Below are 20402 nucleotides of genomic sequence, written 5' to 3'. Positions count from 1 at the left end.
TGAACTGCAACATGCCAGGCTTCTCTGTCCATCACTGTCTCTCTGAGTTTCCTCAAACTCATGTCCATTGAGTCAGTGCTGCCATCCAACCATCTCATCCTTTGTTGCACCGTTTTCCTCCTGCCTTCAATTTTTCCCAGCACCAGGGCCTTTTCCAATGAGTCAGCTCTTTACATCAGGTGGCCAAAATATGGAGCTTCAGCTTCAGCATCAGTTCTTCCAAAGAATATTCAGGGTTGATTTCCTTTAGGATTGACTGGTTTAATCTCCTTGCTGTCCAAGGGACTCTCAAGAGTGTTCTCCAGCACCACAGTTTGAAAGCATCAATTCTTCAGCGCTCAGCCTTCCTTATGGTCCAACTCTCACATCCATACATGACTACTGGAAAAATCATAGCTTTGACAATATGGACCTTTGCCGGCAAAGTAATGTCTCTGCTTTTTTAAAATACTGTCTAGGCTTGACATGGCTATTCTTTCAAGGAGCAAGCATCTTTTAATTTAGTGGCTGCAGTCACCATCCATGTTGATTTTGTCTCCACTTAGGCCTAATAAACATCTCAAATTCAGCATGTTTGAAACCAAATCACTAATCTCCTCCAGTCCCCAAAATCTTCCTTCTTTAGGCTTCCTACAATAAATGTCAACTCCATTATTTGGTTGCACAAGCCAAAACCTTTATTCTAGCCTAATCTCCCTCCTTACCTCAACCTTATATTCAACCCACCAGCAATTTCCATTGGGTGTACATTGAAATAAACTCTGAGCATCCTGAAGTACCATAATCACTGTGACTCTGGACTCTGTCATCTGACACCCAGCTCACTACAATAAGCTCTCCTATGCTCTCTCTGCTTCCAATCTTGCCCCTTCCAATCTACTATCCCCACACACTTATACTGAAGAATACAAGTCCAATCATATCATTCCTCTGCTTCAAATATTCTAGTGGCTTTCCATCTGATTCAGAATAAATGACAAGATCCTTATAATGACCAATAAGCCCTGAGTATTTCCTTCTCATTACCTCTCTGGCATTATATCCTACCCCTCTTCCACTTTCTCACCCAGCTCCAGTCACACTGGCTTGATGGTTATTCTTCAAACATATGGAATAATCTTATCTTCTGGGTCATTGTGCTTATCTTTCCCTCTGTATGGAATGTTCTTTCTCCAGATATCCTATTCACTTACTGATACCTTAGCTCATTTTTTCAAAGGTTCCAAAAGGTTTTTGATTTAAACATAGAGTTCAATTATCAGTGTTCAATCAGTCACATGATATTTAAAAAAAAAATCCACTCCCAGAAATTAAGAAACTGTCAAGTGGCACTTTTTAAAATTGATTGGCTCTTCAGAATTCATTCATACACACCCACTCATAAACTAAAAGAAAATCAGAGCTAAGACTAGAAAAAAAACCATAATTCATTCTACATAGTAAATCGGAGTCTCAACAAAATGCATGCACGTGCGCTCAGTCATGTCCAACTCTTTGCAACCCCATGGACTGAAGCCCGCTATGCTCCTCTGTCCACAGGATTCTCCAGGCAAGAATACTATCATGGGTTGCCATGCCCTCCTCCAGGGCTCAGCAAAATGACCCTATGAAAACCATTATTTGATGAAAGTATCAGTTATTTTCCTAAAAGTATTATATAAAATATTTCAATTGCAACTATCTTTACCAATTGAAGCAGGTCTTCTGCAAAGCAGTTTTTAAGAAATGGCTACAATTCTTATTTAAATTTCATGTTCCTAAAGTCTGTATGACTCCAAAGTGTATATACTTCCTATAGCATCTAAACCAGAGCCATTTAACTATAAGTAATATGTGAATCTGAGTTTTTATAACTTTGAATTAAAGGGTTGATTTTAATAAAAGATGCCTTCTGTTGGAGGAAGGGTATCCCCACTGACAACAAAATTGTTTTTGTATTTGAGAACTGTTGGGCATTCCCTGTCCACCCTACAGGGACAAAACCACCTGCTCTGCCCTTAGGACCAGGCTGTGCAGGCTCCGCCTTGACCATACTTAGCACTTGGTTTGTGGAAGACCCAGGTCAAACACAGTTCAAACTGAGTTAGTTTCTATTTAGGTAATTTCAGTTCAAAGAAAGAATGTAGGAGCTTTTTGCTTGTTTGTGTTCCAATCTCCGGTTTTAACACCTTGTTATTATATACACTTGTGAGAATGTAGACAGTGATCTAGTATTTCTTTCCTTTGACTACAACTTGCATTAAGCTTGAATAAAAATGCTGACACATTTCAATAGTACCTCCTTTTACATCTAATCTTAAGGAAAGATGTTTGGCCCTGATGTGATCTGGATCTGTGAAAGAGCCATGCCATGACCTGACAAGTGACCGATGTGTCTAACTTGTCACTCACTGGGTGGCCAAGCCTCTGTAAAGCTGTCAAAATGAATATATGGGTCTTTTTTTCCAATGTGAAAACAAATATTTTTCATAGAGATAAAGACAAAAAAATTTTTTTAACCTACATTTTTTGGAGAAAGGACACTAAGAATGCCTGGAGCGCATGCAGTGTGTGGTGTCCATTGCTCCTACTGCTAGCAGATCAAGACCAAACACCGTTGAGTCCTAGAGACACCAGGATCTCAGGCAAAAGCAGCTGTCCAGGGTAAAAGTCCCCCATTCACTGGTTAAAAACGAAGAAAACCTAAAACACAGTACCTCGGGCAATGCGAAGCAGGCTTATGGAAAGGACAGAGCTGTTCCACAGTTGTTTCACAAGTGACAGCCTGAACTGAAGTATTCAAACACAAAAAAATAAGTGAATCCTTTATAAACGATAATATGCAACAGAGTGATAAGAAAATAAGATGAAAAAACAGTGCTAACCTGTTACTTTAGAGACTGTGAAGGAATTGGCAGACTGATATTTGCTAAAGATAAAAATATAAAAATTTCAATCATCAACATCTTACATGCATTGACATCAACCTAAATTCTTACATTTTTTAAGTCTGTGAAATTTAATTTCATCTTAAACATTTTTATTTAAATATCTATACAAGGAGTAGTATAAGAATTAATCATCTGTTTTATGCCAAACCCATATGACCTTCAAGTATGAACCAAGTCGATACCATTCTTGATATCAGAGAATGACCTCTTTTCATTATCAGTCTCAAAAACTTATAGGTAATAGCATGAAATAATATACATTTGTATCTATATATTTGTTTCTTATTAAAATTAAAATTCTCAATATACTCATGCTCTGTCATCACAGAACCAATTTATTCTTTCAAAATAGTCAATACAAGGCACTGTAAAAAGACTGCTAAATAATAAGTACTTTAAAGGACTGTGCATTATTCATTTTTTGTTCCCTCTAGTACTCCTTATATGCATTATTAAAGCAGGAATAAAAGAAAAGGCATACCATTATATAAGAAATTTTTAATTGGTTTATCTATACCAGATTTTCAGAAAAACATCTATTGCAAAAGGTAATGCTTATTTGTGATGGTACTTTAATTTGACATACTCTGCAAATTTCAAGAGAGTTTCTAAAATAAATAATAAAAAGCAACTTAAGGGAAAAAAGTAAATAATAGGATAAATGTTCTCTTTTTTGTTCTGTTTTTTGTAGTTTTTAGTAATAGGATAAATGTTCTTTAATGCAACACCCAGTGTTTGCCTTTCTAAAGTGAATACTTAACATTGATTACTTATTGATGGTAATTAACAAATATCTGTTGGATGAATAAGTTAATAAATAAGTGTTTCTATAAAACTTTTACTTAAGAGAATAATTGCTAATGCCTGAAAAACACACATCAAGCCTTTGAACAAAACTATATATATACCACATCATCCCGCCAGTTTTTAAGGATCTTTAATATAAAAAAATTCCTTCTAATCATTGTGAATTCCCTACTGTGGAGTTTTTTGCAACTGTATAGTGACAAAGAAAGGGTGACTACGTCACATTTCCTAAGAAAAGGCATCCCAAAATGAGATTCAATGTTTATTATTTTATGCAGGAGAAACTACAAATCCTACATTTCAAAAGTCTACATTTTTCTATTTTCTACAGAGACTATATGAAAATATTTTGTTTTAGAATAATATATTTACTATGTTCAATGTGACAAACATTTCAAAAGTTAATCAATGCTTTTGTTGTTGTTCAGTCATTAAATCATGTCCAACTCTTTGTGACCCCGTGGTATATAGTGCCCGCCAGGTTCCTCTGTCCATGGGATTTCCTAGGCAAGAATACTGGAGTGGGTGGTCTCCAGGGGACCTTCCTGACCCAAGAATCGAACCCATGTCTCCAGCACTGGCAGGCAGATTCTCTACCATTGAGCCACCAGGGAAGTCACCAGGGAATTATTCTTTTATGCGGAGTCAAATTACATTTTAAGGAGAAGAAAGGTGACATGATACATTACGTATTTAGAGACTTTTCAAAATGCTCTTTTATCTAGTACTTAATTTATCTTATTGACAAAGTTAGTGTTGCATAAAATAAATAATTGTCTTTAAACAAGAAAGGAAGAATATGCAAATCAATTAGTCTTCTTGGGCATTTTCTATCACAGGTGAAAAATGTTATTATTTCACAATGGGAAAAACTATAAATTTTTACATTCTTAATGACACGAAATTTAATATTTAGAGTTTTAGCATTATCTGTATAAATTGGCTCAATGGTAAAGAATCCGCTTGCAATGCTGGAGACACAGATTTGATGCCTGGGTCAGGAAGAGCCCCTTAAAAAGGCAATGGCAACCCACTCCAGTACTGCCTGGAGAATTCCATGGACAGAGGAGCCTGGTGGGTTACAGTCCACAGAGTCTGCAAAGAGTTAGACACGACTGAAGCAACTTACTTAGCATGTATAAGCAAAAGGGTTCAACTGAATTCAGAGAGTTTTCTTTCTTTTGCCCATGGATATTATGTAGCTGAAATAAGCCTTTCTATCCTCTCTCTTTATAAATTAAATTCTTCTGTGCTTTGTTCTAAAAGAAAGTAACTCATTGTTGCAACTTAAAATCTCTGGTCACAAGATTATTCAGGTACTTACCCAACTGTTTGAACACCATTTCTATTGGATTTGATGAAATAATGTTTCCTTCCTTGTCTAGTGATATCCACCCAACCACCATCATTGTCTATTATCCCATAATGAATTGCAGCCCTACAGATACTGGATTGCTGGGAGAAAAGAAAGAGAAAAGACGGTGAAAATAAGAATTCTGCATGGGATACCACTCTTTACTATTTATGGCTTTAAACATTTCTTAGCAAAATATCTATAAATACATAAACTATTTTCCCATTAAAAATCAAATATTATTTGAAAGGAGTCTATCCTCAAATTTATAATACTTACCATTTCATAATGTACACTGCCAATAACTTTAGCTTTACTATCCAAACAGCCAGCAGGACATTCATATCTAAATGAAAGAAATGGGAAACAAAATTTAGCCTCTCTGAATGTCTGTATAAAATGAAAGTATTTTTGTATCTTGCCAATTAATTTTGAGTACAATCATAAACATTACCTATTACAGGTTGTTCCTTTGCACTGATCTCTTAGTCTTACTTCACAAGAAACAATTTGAGCTAAAATTTAAAAGATAATAATAATTTAGTTGATGTACAGTTGCTCTGATTCAACCATACAGTCTAATGCCAAGTTTTTGCCAGTCTAAAAATGTTCAACATCAATAAAATACAGTTGTATATGTCAGCAATGTAAACTTTACAATTTCTGTAAATAATATGGAGGTCTTACACATTTGCTGTGTGCTTATGACTTCGTTTCTGTTACTATCATCTGCTACTGTCCGGATGTGGGTATCATGGACTTGTGACTGCTGCTGTTCAATTTCATTTGTTTCTTCTTCTTGAGGAGGATAGTAATTATCTGATCCTTCTGTTAGAGAAAAGGATTTAAGAAATATGAGTTCATCTTAAATGTGTACAAATTATCAATAATGATACATCTTTATATGCCTATATAACATGTAATACTACTAGAAAAATCCATATGGTATATTGGCACATGTTTTGACTTACAGTAGTGACCTTACATACTGCATTGGAGTAAATAAAGCAGGTGCATAAACTTTTGAGCCCTTGATTCATTTATGCTACCATTTGGCTAATATCAAATGGAATCATTTCTAAGCTTTCCTTATATTTTAAAGTGAAATCAATGATATGCTTTCATAATGACACCGTGAAATCTATACAGTGATCTAAATGAAGTTGAGGCTTAGTGAATTTTCATTTCTTTTCTCAAATGAAACCATATTTTTAGGAGGATAACACTTAAAGTTTTCAAAAGAATCACATTTAAAAGTCTCCTGAAAGGAAATTCAGCCTAAGAAGAATTGACATTTCCTTGTTATTTACCACAATATCAGTTCCCATGGAAAAGTTTCTATTGTAGAAGGAAATTCAATGTGCAGAAAGAAATTCAATGTGCAGAAATTTAAATTTAACAATGGAAAATATGCAAACATTGAATTTAATATTTTTTTCCAGGCTGGCTTATATCAAGGGCTTGATGGGCACATTTTGAAAATGTGGCTATTTTCATGTATGTCCAAGAATTCAGAAACTAAAAAAAGGAAGTATGAATTCAGAGGAAAGTCAGCTTTAAAAAACATTGTGGTCACTGACAATGGAGCAAGGAGGTTGGAGGTTTGGGGGTAGAACGGATGGAAAACAGACTCGCACACAAAGAAAAATATTTTTAGGAATTAAAAATGGCTCGTATAACAGAGTGAAATATATGGTAACTTCTTGTCTACTTATTATACCTAATGAGCACTCAATCATTAAAGGAAAAAAGATCTCTCTCTGAGTACTGAAAAGTGGCTTCATTTACACATATTTTCTAATACACTTGGTCTGCATTAATCTTCATTTAGTCATCATTAAGAATAAAGTAGTACAAGAGAGTAAAATGTTCACTTGGATACCCAATAAGGATGACCTTCACAAAGGTTTGTCAGGTAAGTTTTATCTTCATGTGCTACAAATAAGACACCATGCATTTACTTTATATTTACTTTTGAGGACATCCAATGTATGTGAGACAGCACTTTTTGCAACAGTTTTATAATATGTTTTATGTATATATATATATATATGTGCACATATATTGTTATTTTGGCATGAGAAATTATATAGTTTTGCAGTAAGAAGCAGAGAATTAGTATAATTCATTGGGCATGGTTCAATAAGAGTCACGGATAGGTATTTAGGCAAAAATTTTTAGAGCACTTAAAATAAATTGTGTTAAATTACTAAATTCTTCAAAAAAATTGACATTCATGGGAATAATTCTAGCCAACACTATATCAAGATGGTTTTTAAGACTGTAAATATACTCATCACTCTGGGATAATTTCAAAGTAGAATTAAGTGGTCATCTGAAGCAATCATGCAACTTTCCTTTAAACATAAATTAGTGTAATAGATTTATTAATGTTATAAATATTCTTAAAATATGTTAAATGATTTCTTCAGAATATTTGAAATAGGGTTCTGAAAACTTTTCATGTAATAATTAAATGTGCTCTTTGGCTTTTTAAACACAAATTAATGTGGAAGTTGGATTAAAATATAAATCAACCTGAATGTTACAACAGCACATACCTTTGTAGCACAGATTTTCTCTACAGCCTCCTCCGAAACTCGGTGGGCAAGCAGAACAGGGCCGGCCATGTTTGTAGGGGGCATGGCCCCACCAGTTTCCCCTTAAAAAGATAATTCACTCCATTAAATGGTAGTTTATTTTTCCTATTTTTGAGAAATCTTTATACTGTTTTCCACAGTGGCTACACTAATTTACGTTCCCAGCACCAGTGTACAAGGGTCCTCTTTTCTCTATATCCTCACCAACATTTTTTATTTGTATTCTTTTTAATAATAGTATTTCTGACAAATGTGAAGTGACATCTCATTGTTACTAAGTTTAAACATACATTGCTATCCCATTCTTTTGAAAATATTCTAAATAATGTGCTATATGTATTGTTAAGAATTACAAAACCAAACTACTGCAAAACACTAACCTCTGCTATGGGATATTCATCTATATTCCATTTGTCTTAATAAAAACAGATTTTTGACTTACATTTGACTGAAGTTTAGTTGTTTAGTATTTTCAATGTAATTATTTGAAGGGTCTTTACACAGGTGAAAATACATTTCTCAGTCTATAGTTTCCCATATCTAATAAACCCAAATTATTAAATATTTAAACAATATAATAGAGCAATAAATAAAACTGAAGGCCTAAAAATGATTCTTATCTTTACAAAGATCATAGTTTCAATTTTCACATTCCCTTTAAGCACCAATTTTATGCATCGGGCAACCATAATTGTTGCCATATTAAGTAAAGTGAGTAAAACCAGTGCACTTTACTTCATAACACACACTGAAAATGACAAAAAAAGTCAAGAATATAAAGTTATATCTACATTGTTAAGAAATATTTATATATAAAAGCAGTGTTTCGTCTACTCACTTTGGGGAATAATTGCACACCAGGTAAACAGCTTTGGGCCATATTTGCCCCCAGATGTTCATGTTATGGCACAAATTAATGGCACAGCCTATTCTGCTACTTGTTGCCCACACCACCTACATCAGAGGGGAAAAAAAGGCTCAGAGAAAGCAGGTTGAGATGAAATAAGACAACAACATATCCGAGAGAAAATGTATAGAAGTGAACTCGAGAACCAGCTGTTACCATTCAAAATGAAATGAGGCAATGTCCAAAAGGATATTTTTCTAGAGATTTTCGGATGTCCTTAATTTAACTTAAAAAAGAGAGAGAGAGACATAATAACTCTGAAAGTGACAGTGTTAGGTGCTTAGTCGAGTCCGACTCTTTGTGACCCCACGGACTGTACCCCACCAGGCTCCTCTGTCTGTGGGGATTCTCTGCAAGAATATTGGGGTGGGTAGCCATTCCCTTCTCCAATTTTCATATATAAAACATAAAAATCTCAAATGTTACACACCTTCACAAGCCTAAATGGCATATTAATTTTTTTTTTTTATGAAAAAACCTACTGAAGAAAGGAAGAGAAATTCTCATCTTAAATCAGAAAGTACTAGAGCAAAAGTTTAGGTGTTCAAATTTCTCACATTTCAATGTGTCACTGCCTATTAGGGAACCTCCTGCTGACCTTAATCTTGGACATGCTAAGGTATACAGAAGCATGCTTTATATTCAGTAATAATCAGTCATAGAAAGTCTAGAAACTCAGATCTGTGGTGAGTTTTATCTAGCCAAATCTGTCATTAATTGGTTGATTTAGTAGTTTAGGACATATCCAATGGGAACACTAAGAATTTTTGTAAAAAGATAAATGCTGCATGCATCAAATATACTGAATGTCAGGGTAAATAAAACCATATTTTTATTTGTGGAAAATAAAAAATAATGACATCTGAATATAAAGGTGGTAAATTTCCTCCCATCTGCATTTATCAGGGCTATATTAAAGTATTTTAAATGTAAAATCACTGAAATAATATGTTTAAGGAAATGTCTATAATTTCTCTATTATTGTTTATAAAAATACATAAGCCTATTCTACATGTATATAGATTTGTAACAGCAATACTAAATGATATAAGGAAGACAAATGTTCAGTACTCTATAAGTTCTCCTACAAAAAAAAACAAAAAAACTTTGTTAGTTTACACAAATTCAGAGGAATAAGGTACAATATACCCTAGACATACCTGTGTATAATGAGTACATACAGGTCCAGAGCATCTGAATGGACAATACGGGTTACACTCATGTTCATACGGGTAGCTAAAGTCTCTGACTTCATCATACCATGCTTGCACATGAAAGGTTGGGGGCCTGTATCTTTTTGAAAGAAAATAACCACAAAGATCAAGTAAGGCTGGAGAAAATATAAAACTAAACATTGCTGAAAGCACTGATAAAATGTGGTAGAGAGGCAGTTCTGTGGAATTTATTCATATTAAACACTTTTGCCCATTACGTCACTAATATATCAATTACTTGAAACAAAAACACGTCTAGGATACTGCTGATCATTCTGCTATAATATTTATTTTTTTCTTATTTGTCTTGGTGTGACTGCTTGTTTTCCTTTTAGGCACTAAGCCTTTGAAAACTTACAATGATGCATTAGTAAGTATTTCATTTCAAACTCTTCTGTTTCAGAAACAAAAAGTTATACTTTTAAGCTACCTTCCCCAATGGGCTCCCAAATTCTGTCCAATTGACGGAAGCAAGCTTGCAGGTCCATGTTCCCACAAACAAGTTTCAGCCCAGGATTCTGCAGACCGTTCCAGTTCTACATCCCATGTCTACGATTCAAAACAAAAACAAAATACAGACACGAAAGGATAATGTATATAGAGAGTTTGGACATTTCTTTAGCGTATACAGTTAGTCAGTTATGTTTTCTTCTTTCTGACTTCTATGCAAAGTCAGCATTTTAATCTGGGTTCTCGCCGTCTCTCACCTAGATTTTTGCACTAGCCTCCTAATGAATCTCCTTTCATCCAACCCACATCTCTCCAATCTGCTCTAAGTGCTAAGAACTGCCTACGTGGACACAAATACACTTAAGTGATTCCTCTGTCTAATCCCATTGAACAAATCCCTATACACATAAAGTGCAAATCCTCACTCACAATATCCCCTGTCATAAAGGCTGTTATTCCTTGCTTTTGCTAGCACTGTTTCCTCTGCAAAACACATCCTTGTCCCAATTATTTGTCAGACAGATCCTTACTCTTATCATGATCCAACTTTATATAATACATTCTTGACATATTTTCATTTCTCTTAAATGTAAGCCATTTCCTCCTTTGGACTCTGAAGCTTTGTTACGCTCTTTGCCACGTGGCACTAGTGGTAAACAACCCGCCCGCCGACGCAGGAGACTTAAGAGACATGGGTTCAATCCCAGGGTCGGGAAGATGCCCTGGAGAAGGGAATGGCAACCCACTCCGGTATTCCTGCCTGGAGAATCCCATGGACAGTAGGACCAGGTGGGCTATAGTCCATGGGCTTGCAAAGAGCTGGACACGACTGAAGAGACTCAGCGTGGCACTGAGATGCTAGCATTCATCTGTATGTCTCTGTCACGGACTGTGAGTTGCTTGGGGACAGTTGTTTAACTCATGTTTGTAACTTCAGCTTATTATCTATGTCTGTCATATGGACAAGGTGGTCAGTAAATGTTGGCTGAATAAATGAATGGTTAATGAATCTGAATTCCATAAAATAGAAACGTATTTTTGTATGCAAAAAATTCAACAAGAGTGACTAACTCATACTTTAAAAATACTTGATAAAGAAACATTTACAATTACAAAATCATTACCAAAATAATTTCATATGTCCCAAGTTTAATATTCAGTTTGTTAATTTGAAAATCAGGCAGCACAGTGAATGGGGTGGTAAAAACAATGAATTTTCCAATACTAGTTTCAATACTGGCACAATTACAGGATTCTGGGCATGTTAGGAGGATAGAAAAATAGGCCTGGAACTAGAAAATGAGGACACAACCTAAGGTGAAAGCAGTGAAACTGGAGAAAAGCAGACAGACTGAAATAATGTTTAGGAATTTAAATTCCTAGAAGTTGATGGATGACTAAAGGCAGGCGGTGAGGGAAAGAAAAAAAAAAGGTGAAGACTGATGAGATTACCAAACTTGAGAAAGAAGAACAGAAAGAGAAATAGATTTTTGTAATAGGAGTGTATGTCTCTGCACTTCAATGCTTATTTCAAGGCTAATGGGTGAGGTGTCTGTGATACACACAGTATATATGTCAAGTGGAGAGTGGAGATAGACGATTGGGGTTCTGGGGAAAGAAATATACTCCAAAGACATGAAGTTATTCCTTCAGGAAGATGATACAGAATGAGAACAAATGTAAAGAAAACTCTGGGGTTATCAAAATTGAAGAGGAGAAAAAAACAAGTTTAAGTAAAATGAACAAGGAAAAGTGGAGTCAAAAAGGCTAAGGGAAAACTAAAAGAGGATTAAATAGTAAAAGGCACAGGACAAGAGATTCCAGGAGTAGAGAGTGGGCAATTAAGCTCAAATGTTACAGAGAAGTCGAAGAACATGAGGTCAGCTCGGTACTAATTCATTATTAAGAGCAACTTAAGGGATTTCCCTGCTGGTTCAGTGTTTAAGAATTGTTGGAGGTTCATATAGGAACAAAGAATAAAAAATAATTTCGTTGGGAAATTTAAAAAAAAAAAAAAAAAGGAATCCACCTTGCAATGCAGAGGAGATGGGTCTGATCCTTGGCCAGAGAGCTGAGAATTCACATGAAAGTGTCAGTCACTCAGTCATGTCCTACTCTTTGCAACCCCATGAACTGTAGCCTGCCAGGCTCCTCTGGCCTTGGAATTCTTCTGGCAAGAATACTGGAGTAGTTTGCTATTCCCTTTTCCAGGCAATCTTCCCACCCAGTGATTGAACCTGGGTCTCCTGCATTGCAGGTAGATTCTTTACCATCTGAGCCACCAGGGAAGTTCCTTTTAAAGGATGGAAGAAACCTAACCATGCTTATAGGTCAAAAGGACAAGATACTAGAAAACAAAACAAAAGGAAAAAAAGTATGTGTGAAGAAGGGAAGTTTCTTCATTCTATGTATAGTCTCCATATAATCTTGCAACAAACATTCTTGCTAATTCAACTGTGGATCTGAAATACATAAAATCATGCTTTCAAAGCCAGAAAAAGAAAAAGTATACAAAATTAGAAGAATACTGGAAAATCCCATGGACAGAGGAGCCAGGTGGGCTGCAGTCCATGGGGTCTCGAAGAGTCGGACGTGACTGGGTGACTTCACTTTCACTTTTCATTTTTATGTATTGGAGAAGGAAATGGCAACCCACTCCAGTGTTCTTGCCTGGAGAATCCCAGGGATGGGGGAGCCTGGTGGGCTGCTGCCTATGGGGTCACACAGAGTCGGACACGACTGAAGTGACTTAGACATCTTTATTATCTACCAAAAACACACACAAAAAAAGAATATTTACATGCCACTAAAAAATTAACAGCATAAAAGTATCTGGATTTCATAAAAACTTGAATTTCACTTTGAATTCATATCTAATGTTCAAGACGACTGGTTTTGTGGTATAGACATCAGAAACGTATGCTATCAATAAGCATCGATCGGGTAAACACTTTGCCAAATGTGAACATACTATTAATTAAAGTCATTACTTAAATTAGACCTAATTTTATAATTACATATTATGTAAGATGCAAAGGCATAATTCAAATTACTGTTATTATTTACCCAAACAAATTAGGTAAGAAACAAAGAATTTGGCTGAAGTCCCAAAAAATGAGCAAGATGCTGATATCCTTTTGTATCCAGGTGGTCAGAAAGACAGTCATCTCTCAAAAGCAAGCTTACTTCTATGAAGAGTTCCCTGGTTAGTAGGTTGTCCTTAAGAGACAAACAAATTTTTGCCTTCAATCTTGAAAATCAGGTTCTTGAATAATATTTTAGTCATACTCATGGCTCAGCGGTAAAGAATCCACCTGCCAATGCAGAGACTCGGGTTCAACCCCTGGGTCAGGAAGACCCCCTGGAGGAGGAAATGGCAACCCACTCAGGTATTCTTGCCTGGAAAATCCCTTGGACAGAGAAGCCTGGCGGGCTACAGTCCACGTGGTCACAAAAGAACTGGACACAACTTAGCGCCTAAACAACACCACCACAGTGAAAATATATTTATCCATAGGTTTCTAATCTAGCAACAAAGCAACCTCACAAAGAGCAGCCAGGTACCAGAAAGAAAAACACAAACATTCCTAGATGGAGAAGGAAAAAAAAAAAAAAGGCTTTGAAACCATTGAAATGGTTTTAAAACACTCTTCCCACAAAGGGTGGGTGGAGTTGAATTCCCTCCCCTTTCCTTCAAGTTGAGTTAGATAGTGGCTCCCTTCTAACAAACAGAATAGCATTGTGAGATTTCCCCAGCTAGGTTAGGAAATAAAGCCTCTATCCGATTCTTTCTCTTTTAAGACACACATCTTTAAAGACCTGAGTCAACAAATTAGGATTTCAGCTACCCAGAAGAGGTAGCTAAAAAAATAAGATGGAGAGACCACACAGAAACAGAGAGAGAGATGCAAGAGGAGTCCCTACTGTTTGTGTTTTCCTAGCCCAGACAAGGGGCTGGTAAGTTTGCCTGTCCAGGTCACTACACAAGTAAGAGCCCCAAAAGAACCACCCAGCTAAGGGAGTTCTTAAGGCCCTTATTCAAGGTCAATTTACTCTTGTGTTACACACAATTCTACAACCTTAGACGTCAGTTTATCCTACAAAATTGATGGATTCTTTCTAGAGAAGATACACAACTATTTCCAAGTTCACAAATATGTTGCATATCCAAAGTCTGTTTATATATCTATTGTGTAGAAACTGGAATAAAATCTACAACATATCATTCAAATGCTTCAGGCTATGTTTTCTTATTTGTAAAATATGTCAGTTGAAATAGAAGACAACTCAGGTTCCTTTAAGGACTAAAATTCAATTGTTGACTATATATTATGGACAAGTTGTTTTTCAGCATGACTTCTCTTCTATTTAATCCATTAAAAATGGGGGTGGGGGACATCCCTGATGGTCCAGTAGTAAGATACCACCATCCAATGCAGGGGGTGTGGGTTTGATCCCTGGTTGGGAAACTAAGACCCCACATGCTGCATGATGTGGCCAAAATTAAAAATAAATCACACTCACTAAAAATAATAAAATAGGGAGTAGAACATATCAAATTAATTATGATAATGCTAAAACAGGGACAAACATTATTTTAATGCAAGAACTGAGGCAAAGAGCATGCAGCTAAAATTTACTATCAATATTTAATAAATATTAGCGACAATTTTGAAAGTAATCAGTTGAAGAATCTAATCAAGCCCTGCTATTTAGGATAAGTTCAATAATAAGAATCAAGAACATTCTTTAAAAAAAAAATCACTGAAAATATAGCTGTCCTGGAAGAAATACCATCATATAACATGATAACAGCACAGAATATATATTTTTATGCTACAACATAATATTTCAGGTTTGAAGACAGGCAATAATTCATACCCATCCCATTTAAATGCAGGTTACTCTCTATTTCTATTTAAATTCAGGATTGTAAATTAAATCAAGATGGCCTAACCAGCTTCATTTTTTCTCTCTGAACTATTCACCCAGGACTAATTTAAAGCCAAGCCACATTTAAAATTACCATTTCTTTATAGAACGGGTACTTGAGGTGTGCAGAAATAAAAACCACTCTATTTTCCAACTACATGAATAAGCTGTTCCTTCTGAGAACATAGTAAAGTCTTCAATTTAAGTTTTATTACTAAAAGAAACATTTAGAATATTATTAACATACTTTGTCTCCGGGGTTATTTTTCAACCAGTTGAACTTAGTGGCTCTATCATTTCCTGTGTGTTATGTATATGAGAAACCCTAAACCTTGACAAAGGACTTTTAAAAGTAAACCTTGAAATTCATAGTAGTTTTAGCACTAAAAGGGCTTCCTTGGTGGCTCAGACAGTAAAGAATTTGCCTGCAATGTGGGAAACCTGAGTTCAATCCCTGGGTTGCGAAGATCCCCTGGAGAAGGAAATGACTACCCACTCCATGATTCTTGCCTGGAGAATTCCATGGACAGAGGAGCCTGGCAGGCTCTAGTCCATGGGGCTGCAGAGTCTGATACAACTGAGCGACTTTCACTTCACTTCACTTTAGCACTAAAACAATGTGTTGTAAAATCTGAAAATTATGTAGCTATCTAGACATATATAGAAAATTCCATTGACTGCTCTTCTTTGTGAAATGTGGTGAGCATACACAATTCATACTCCTACCAGAATACCTGTTATGCTATTATAATAACAGTCAATGACAGCTGCAAATCATTGAGGAGTGGAGTTTTTAATAGAGTTAATATTGCTGGCTTACCAGAGGTTGCATCCCTATACATGAGGCAAAGACAATCATTAGTAACATAACTCTTTCTCTTTGATACTGAGAATAGCTCCTCTCTTAAAAAGGATTCAGTTCAGTTGCTCAGTTGGGTTGGACTCTTTGCGACTCCATAGACTGCAGCACGTTAGGCTTCCCTGTCCATCAACAACTCCCAGAGCTTGCTGAAACTCATGTTCATCGAGTCAGTAATGCCATCCAACCATCTCATCCTCTGTCGTCCCCTTCTCCTCCTGCCTTCAATTTTTCCCAGCATCAGGGTCTTTTCCAATGAGTCAATTCTTTGCATCAAGTGGCCAAAGTACTGAAGTTTCAGCTTCAGCATCAGTCCTTCCAATGAATACTTGGTCTGATTTCCTTTAGGATTGACTGGTTTGATCTCCTTGCAGTCCAAGGGACTCTCAGGAGTCTTCTCCAACACTACAGTTCAAAAGCATCAAATCTTCTTCACTCAGCTTTCTTTATATAGTCCAATTCTCACATCCATATATGACTACTGGAAAAACCACAGCATTGACTAGATGGACCTTTGTCAGCAAAGTAATGTCTCTGCTTTTTAATATGCTATCTAGGTTGGTCACAGTTTTTCTTCCAAAAGATTTTCAAATATATTTTCTTTAGTATTGTACATTTATAGTCGCTAAGTTGTGTCAAACTTTTACAACCCCATGGACTATAGACCACCAGGCTCGTCTGTCCATGTGATTCTCCAGGCAAGAATACTGGAGTGGGTAGCCATTTCCTTTTTTAGCAGATCTTCCCAACCCTGGTATCAAACCAGCATCTCCATGACTGACGTGCAGATTCTTTACCACTGAGCCACCTGGGAAGCCCATTTATGTAACCTTAAAATTCTTGTCCTGTAAATCACTATCATGTTGCAGTGTCAAAATTATTGTTGCAGTACATTAAACCAGAGTTGAACGCAATGTTAATTAGTCACTAGGAATCTGCCTGAAGAGCATTTTCTTATAATTGAGGCTTCAAAATTGTTAGTATAAAAACTAAAGAGAATAGCAGACTATTTTTCAAATAAAAGTCAAACATTAATTTGAACTTTTTAGCTAATTATTAGTACTAAAGATTGTATTAAAGTGCATGGAGTAAAGTTTTGTGATATTATCTGCTTGATTTCTGTACTTAGACTCTTCACACATAAATCCTCAAAGATGAGTTGTAAGCCAAGGAACCAGAATTGAAAGAGACAGGTGTACCCCACTGTTCATTGCAGCACTGTTTATAATAGCTAGGACATGGAAGCAACCTAGATATCCATCAGCAGACGAATGGATAAGAAAGCTATGGTACACATACACAATGGAATATTACTCAGCTATTAAAAAGAACACATTTGAATCAGTTGTAATGAGGTGGATGAAACTACAGCCTATTATACAGAGTGAAGTAAGTCAGAAAGAAAAACACCAATACAGGATATTAACGCGTATATATGGAATTTAGAAAGATGGTAACGATGACCCTATATGCGAGATAGCAAAAGAGATACAGATATGAAGAACAGACTTTTGTACTTTGTTGGAGAAGGTGAGGGTGGGATGATTTCAGAGAAGAGCATTGAAACATATATTACCATATGTGAAATAGATCACCTGTCCAAGTGTGATGCATGAAACAGGGCACTCAAAGCAGGTATACCAGGATAACGATGAGGGATGGGGTGGGGAGGGAGGTGGGAAGGGGTTTCAGGATGGGAGACACATGTACATCTGTGGCTGATTCACGCCAATGTATGGCGAAAACTACCACAATACTGTAATTAGCCTCCAATTAAAATAAATAAATTAATTTTTTAAAAAAAGGATGAGTGGTAGGGATGGAGATGACATATGTCTCTTTATCCACAAAGATACTAATGACACTTCCTGGTGAAGGTATCATGATACTTAGTCTACCGAAGGAAATATTCTAAATGACACTGAAGATGTAAGTATTTTACTTCATATATTGGGTTGGCCAAAAAGTTTGTTCAGGTTTTTTCATAAGATGCTACAGAAAAAAATCTGAACAAACTTTTTGGCCAACTCTATAGTTTAGAATCACCAATGAAAAAAACATTATGAGTAAACAAATAAATTTTAATAGGAAATTGACCAGCATGATCTGACACCTTTAAATGCACATAGAAATAATCTACTGACTGGAAAGTCTCACATAATTTAGTAACTGTTTAATGTCATTCTAAACAGGGAGAAATACGACTGCAAGATTTTCTACCATTCCAGAAAACCCCATCTAAGTGGCTTAAGCTATGATAAGTCTTTTTGAAGATATGCTAAGACATGAAAAGACATAAGTCTTTTCGAAGACATTCTTGCCTGGAAAATCCATGGGTTTTCAAGATAAATGCAAAAAAAAATGGTCCTTGACTATCTTACTGGACTTTCAAAATATGCATTGCTGTCTGGCAAAGTAACAACATCAAAGCACAATAGTGTTTTGAAAATGCAGTTACGCTGGACATCTAGATCTTGGCTGAAACCTCTGGTCTTATATTCCTACCAAAAACTATAAATTACACTGAAACTATAAAATTTGAAAATGAATTCCATGAACATCTGTCTTTTTTAGATGTATATATTTGCATATAGATGGAGAAGGCAATGGCACCCCACTCTAGTACTCTTGCCTAGAAAATCCCATGGACGGGGAAGCCTGGTAGGCTGCAGTCCATGGGGTCACGAAGAGTTGGACATGACTGAGCGACTTCACTTTCACTTTTCACGCATTGGGGAAGGAAATGGCAGCCCACTCCAGTGTTCTGATGACAATAGAGCTATTTCTTAACTAAGAAGCAAAAGTTGATTTGTGAATTTCAAGACTGCAAAGCCAAAGTGTTAGTTGCTCAGTCAGGTCTGATTCTTTGTGATCCCATAGAAGCTCACCAGGCTCCTCTCTCCCTGGGATTCTACAAGCAAGAATACTATAGTGGGATTCCAGCGTAACTGAGTAAGACAAGAAGTTATTCTCAATAAATAGTTAACACCAGGTATCTCTTCAAGCTTAGTCCTGAAAACCCAATGATAAATCTTCAAAGTAAGGCACAGACTTTCACATGTAATTTTTCTACACAGTTAAAAGGATGATCAGGATTTTCTACCCAGCTCGTGAATGTACAAGCAGTTGAAGAAAATCAAAAACATATAGAACTATCTCTTTCTACTGCTGCTGCTGCTGCTAAGTCGCTTCAGTCATGTCCGACTCTGTGTGACCCCATAGATGGCAGCCCACTAGGCTCCTCTGTCCCTGAGATTCTCCAGGCAAGAACACTGGAGTGGGTTGCCATTTCCTTCTCCAATGCATGAAAGTGAAAAGTGAAAGTGAAGTTGTTCAGTCGTGCCCGACTCTTCGCGACCCCATGGACTGCAGCCTACCAGGCTCCTCCGTCCATGGGATTTTCCAGGCAAGAGTACTGGAGTGGGGTGCCATTGCCTTCTCCAATCTCTTTCTAAACACCACCTTTAAAAGATAATTCTTATCCTGCCAGCCCTTCTGGAAAAACAGATTTATGAATATCCATCATATGTCAATACAGAAATCCCTCTCAAACCACTGTTGTGTTTTCTATTTACATCAGAAAGTGCAATCTCCAAATCTGGTGGAATAAGCCGTGAAGGTGATCTGCTCAACAGCAATTAACTGGAGCTCTAGGGAAGAACTTGTTTCTCAATGGAAGTGACACAGTTGACAGTTCACAATGCTTCAGCTTCAAACTCCAAAAATAATGCCTCAGTGTACAATCTTAGCCACCTTCTTTTCACCCTGATGGCGGTATTATCAGAACTATAATGAAGAGCCAGACATCAAGGAGATCAATCAATCATTCAATCTATGCTAAAAGAGCCTATGAGGTTTTTGTGACAAAGTCATCTGGTACAAAAAGCACTGGAAAATAGTACATTCCTTACAACTGGGAAATTACCTCCGGTGTTTTAACTCCTGTGCTTCACCTGCTTTGAAAAGACTTTGTAGTCACAGGGAAAATGCACGAGGCTCAGATTTCAAAGGGAACACCTGTGTTTCTGGACAGAGAGGCTTTGCCAGGTACTGAGAAAATAGCAGCATCACCCCAGGGCAAGGCACATATGAGGGTCTCCTGGAAATGACAGAGATGTGAGGCAGATGTGGCAGTGTTTTACCTAAAATCGACTTCAAAACAAAGCCTTGGAAGTCTTAGCAAAGGAGCAACTTAATGATTGAGGAAACTGCCTCTGCAGTTTACTAAAATTAAAATAATTTTTGGAATGAAAATTTCATGTGTGGGTGAACTCACAAGATCTTTTTAGTTACGCCCACTGTTTTGACATTATACAGACAGACTGAACGCATGATGTAAGGCAAATTGT

At 36.4% G+C, this 20402-nt stretch overlaps 1 protein-coding gene across 2 annotated transcripts in view; it reads right to left on the bottom strand.

The window, feature by feature from the left end:
* Positions 1–20402, bottom strand: part of CRISPLD1 (cysteine rich secretory protein LCCL domain containing 1) — a 51303-nt gene that overhangs the window by 10693 nt on the left and 20208 nt on the right. The window contains exons 3-12 of one of the 2 annotated variants that reach the window (XM_040262073.1): positions 10243–10361; positions 9759–9891; positions 8530–8645; positions 7653–7753; positions 5779–5919; positions 5546–5606; positions 5371–5437; positions 5062–5192; positions 2865–2908; positions 2697–2769 (exon numbers count right to left, since the gene is read on the bottom strand). In XM_040262073.1, coding sequence (XP_040118007.1) covers positions 2697–2769; positions 2865–2908; positions 5062–5192; positions 5371–5437; positions 5546–5606; positions 5779–5919; positions 7653–7753; positions 8530–8645; positions 9759–9891; positions 10243–10361 — 986 coding nt within the window. Of the gene's footprint in view, positions 1–2696; positions 2770–2864; positions 2909–5061; positions 5193–5370; positions 5438–5545; positions 5607–5778; positions 5920–7652; positions 7754–8529; positions 8646–9758; positions 9892–10242; positions 10362–20402 lie in introns of those variants that run through there. The other variant, XM_040262074.1, reaches the window with a different exon arrangement.

The sequence above is a fragment of the Oryx dammah genome, unplaced genomic scaffold, assembly GCF_014754425.2.
Source record: "Oryx dammah isolate SB20612 unplaced genomic scaffold, SCBI_Odam_1.1 HiC_scaffold_19, whole genome shotgun sequence".
Taxonomy (NCBI): domain Eukaryota; kingdom Metazoa; phylum Chordata; class Mammalia; order Artiodactyla; family Bovidae; genus Oryx; species Oryx dammah.
Note: the sequence above shows the minus strand (reverse complement) of the source record. Positions and strands in the feature narration are given on the sequence as shown.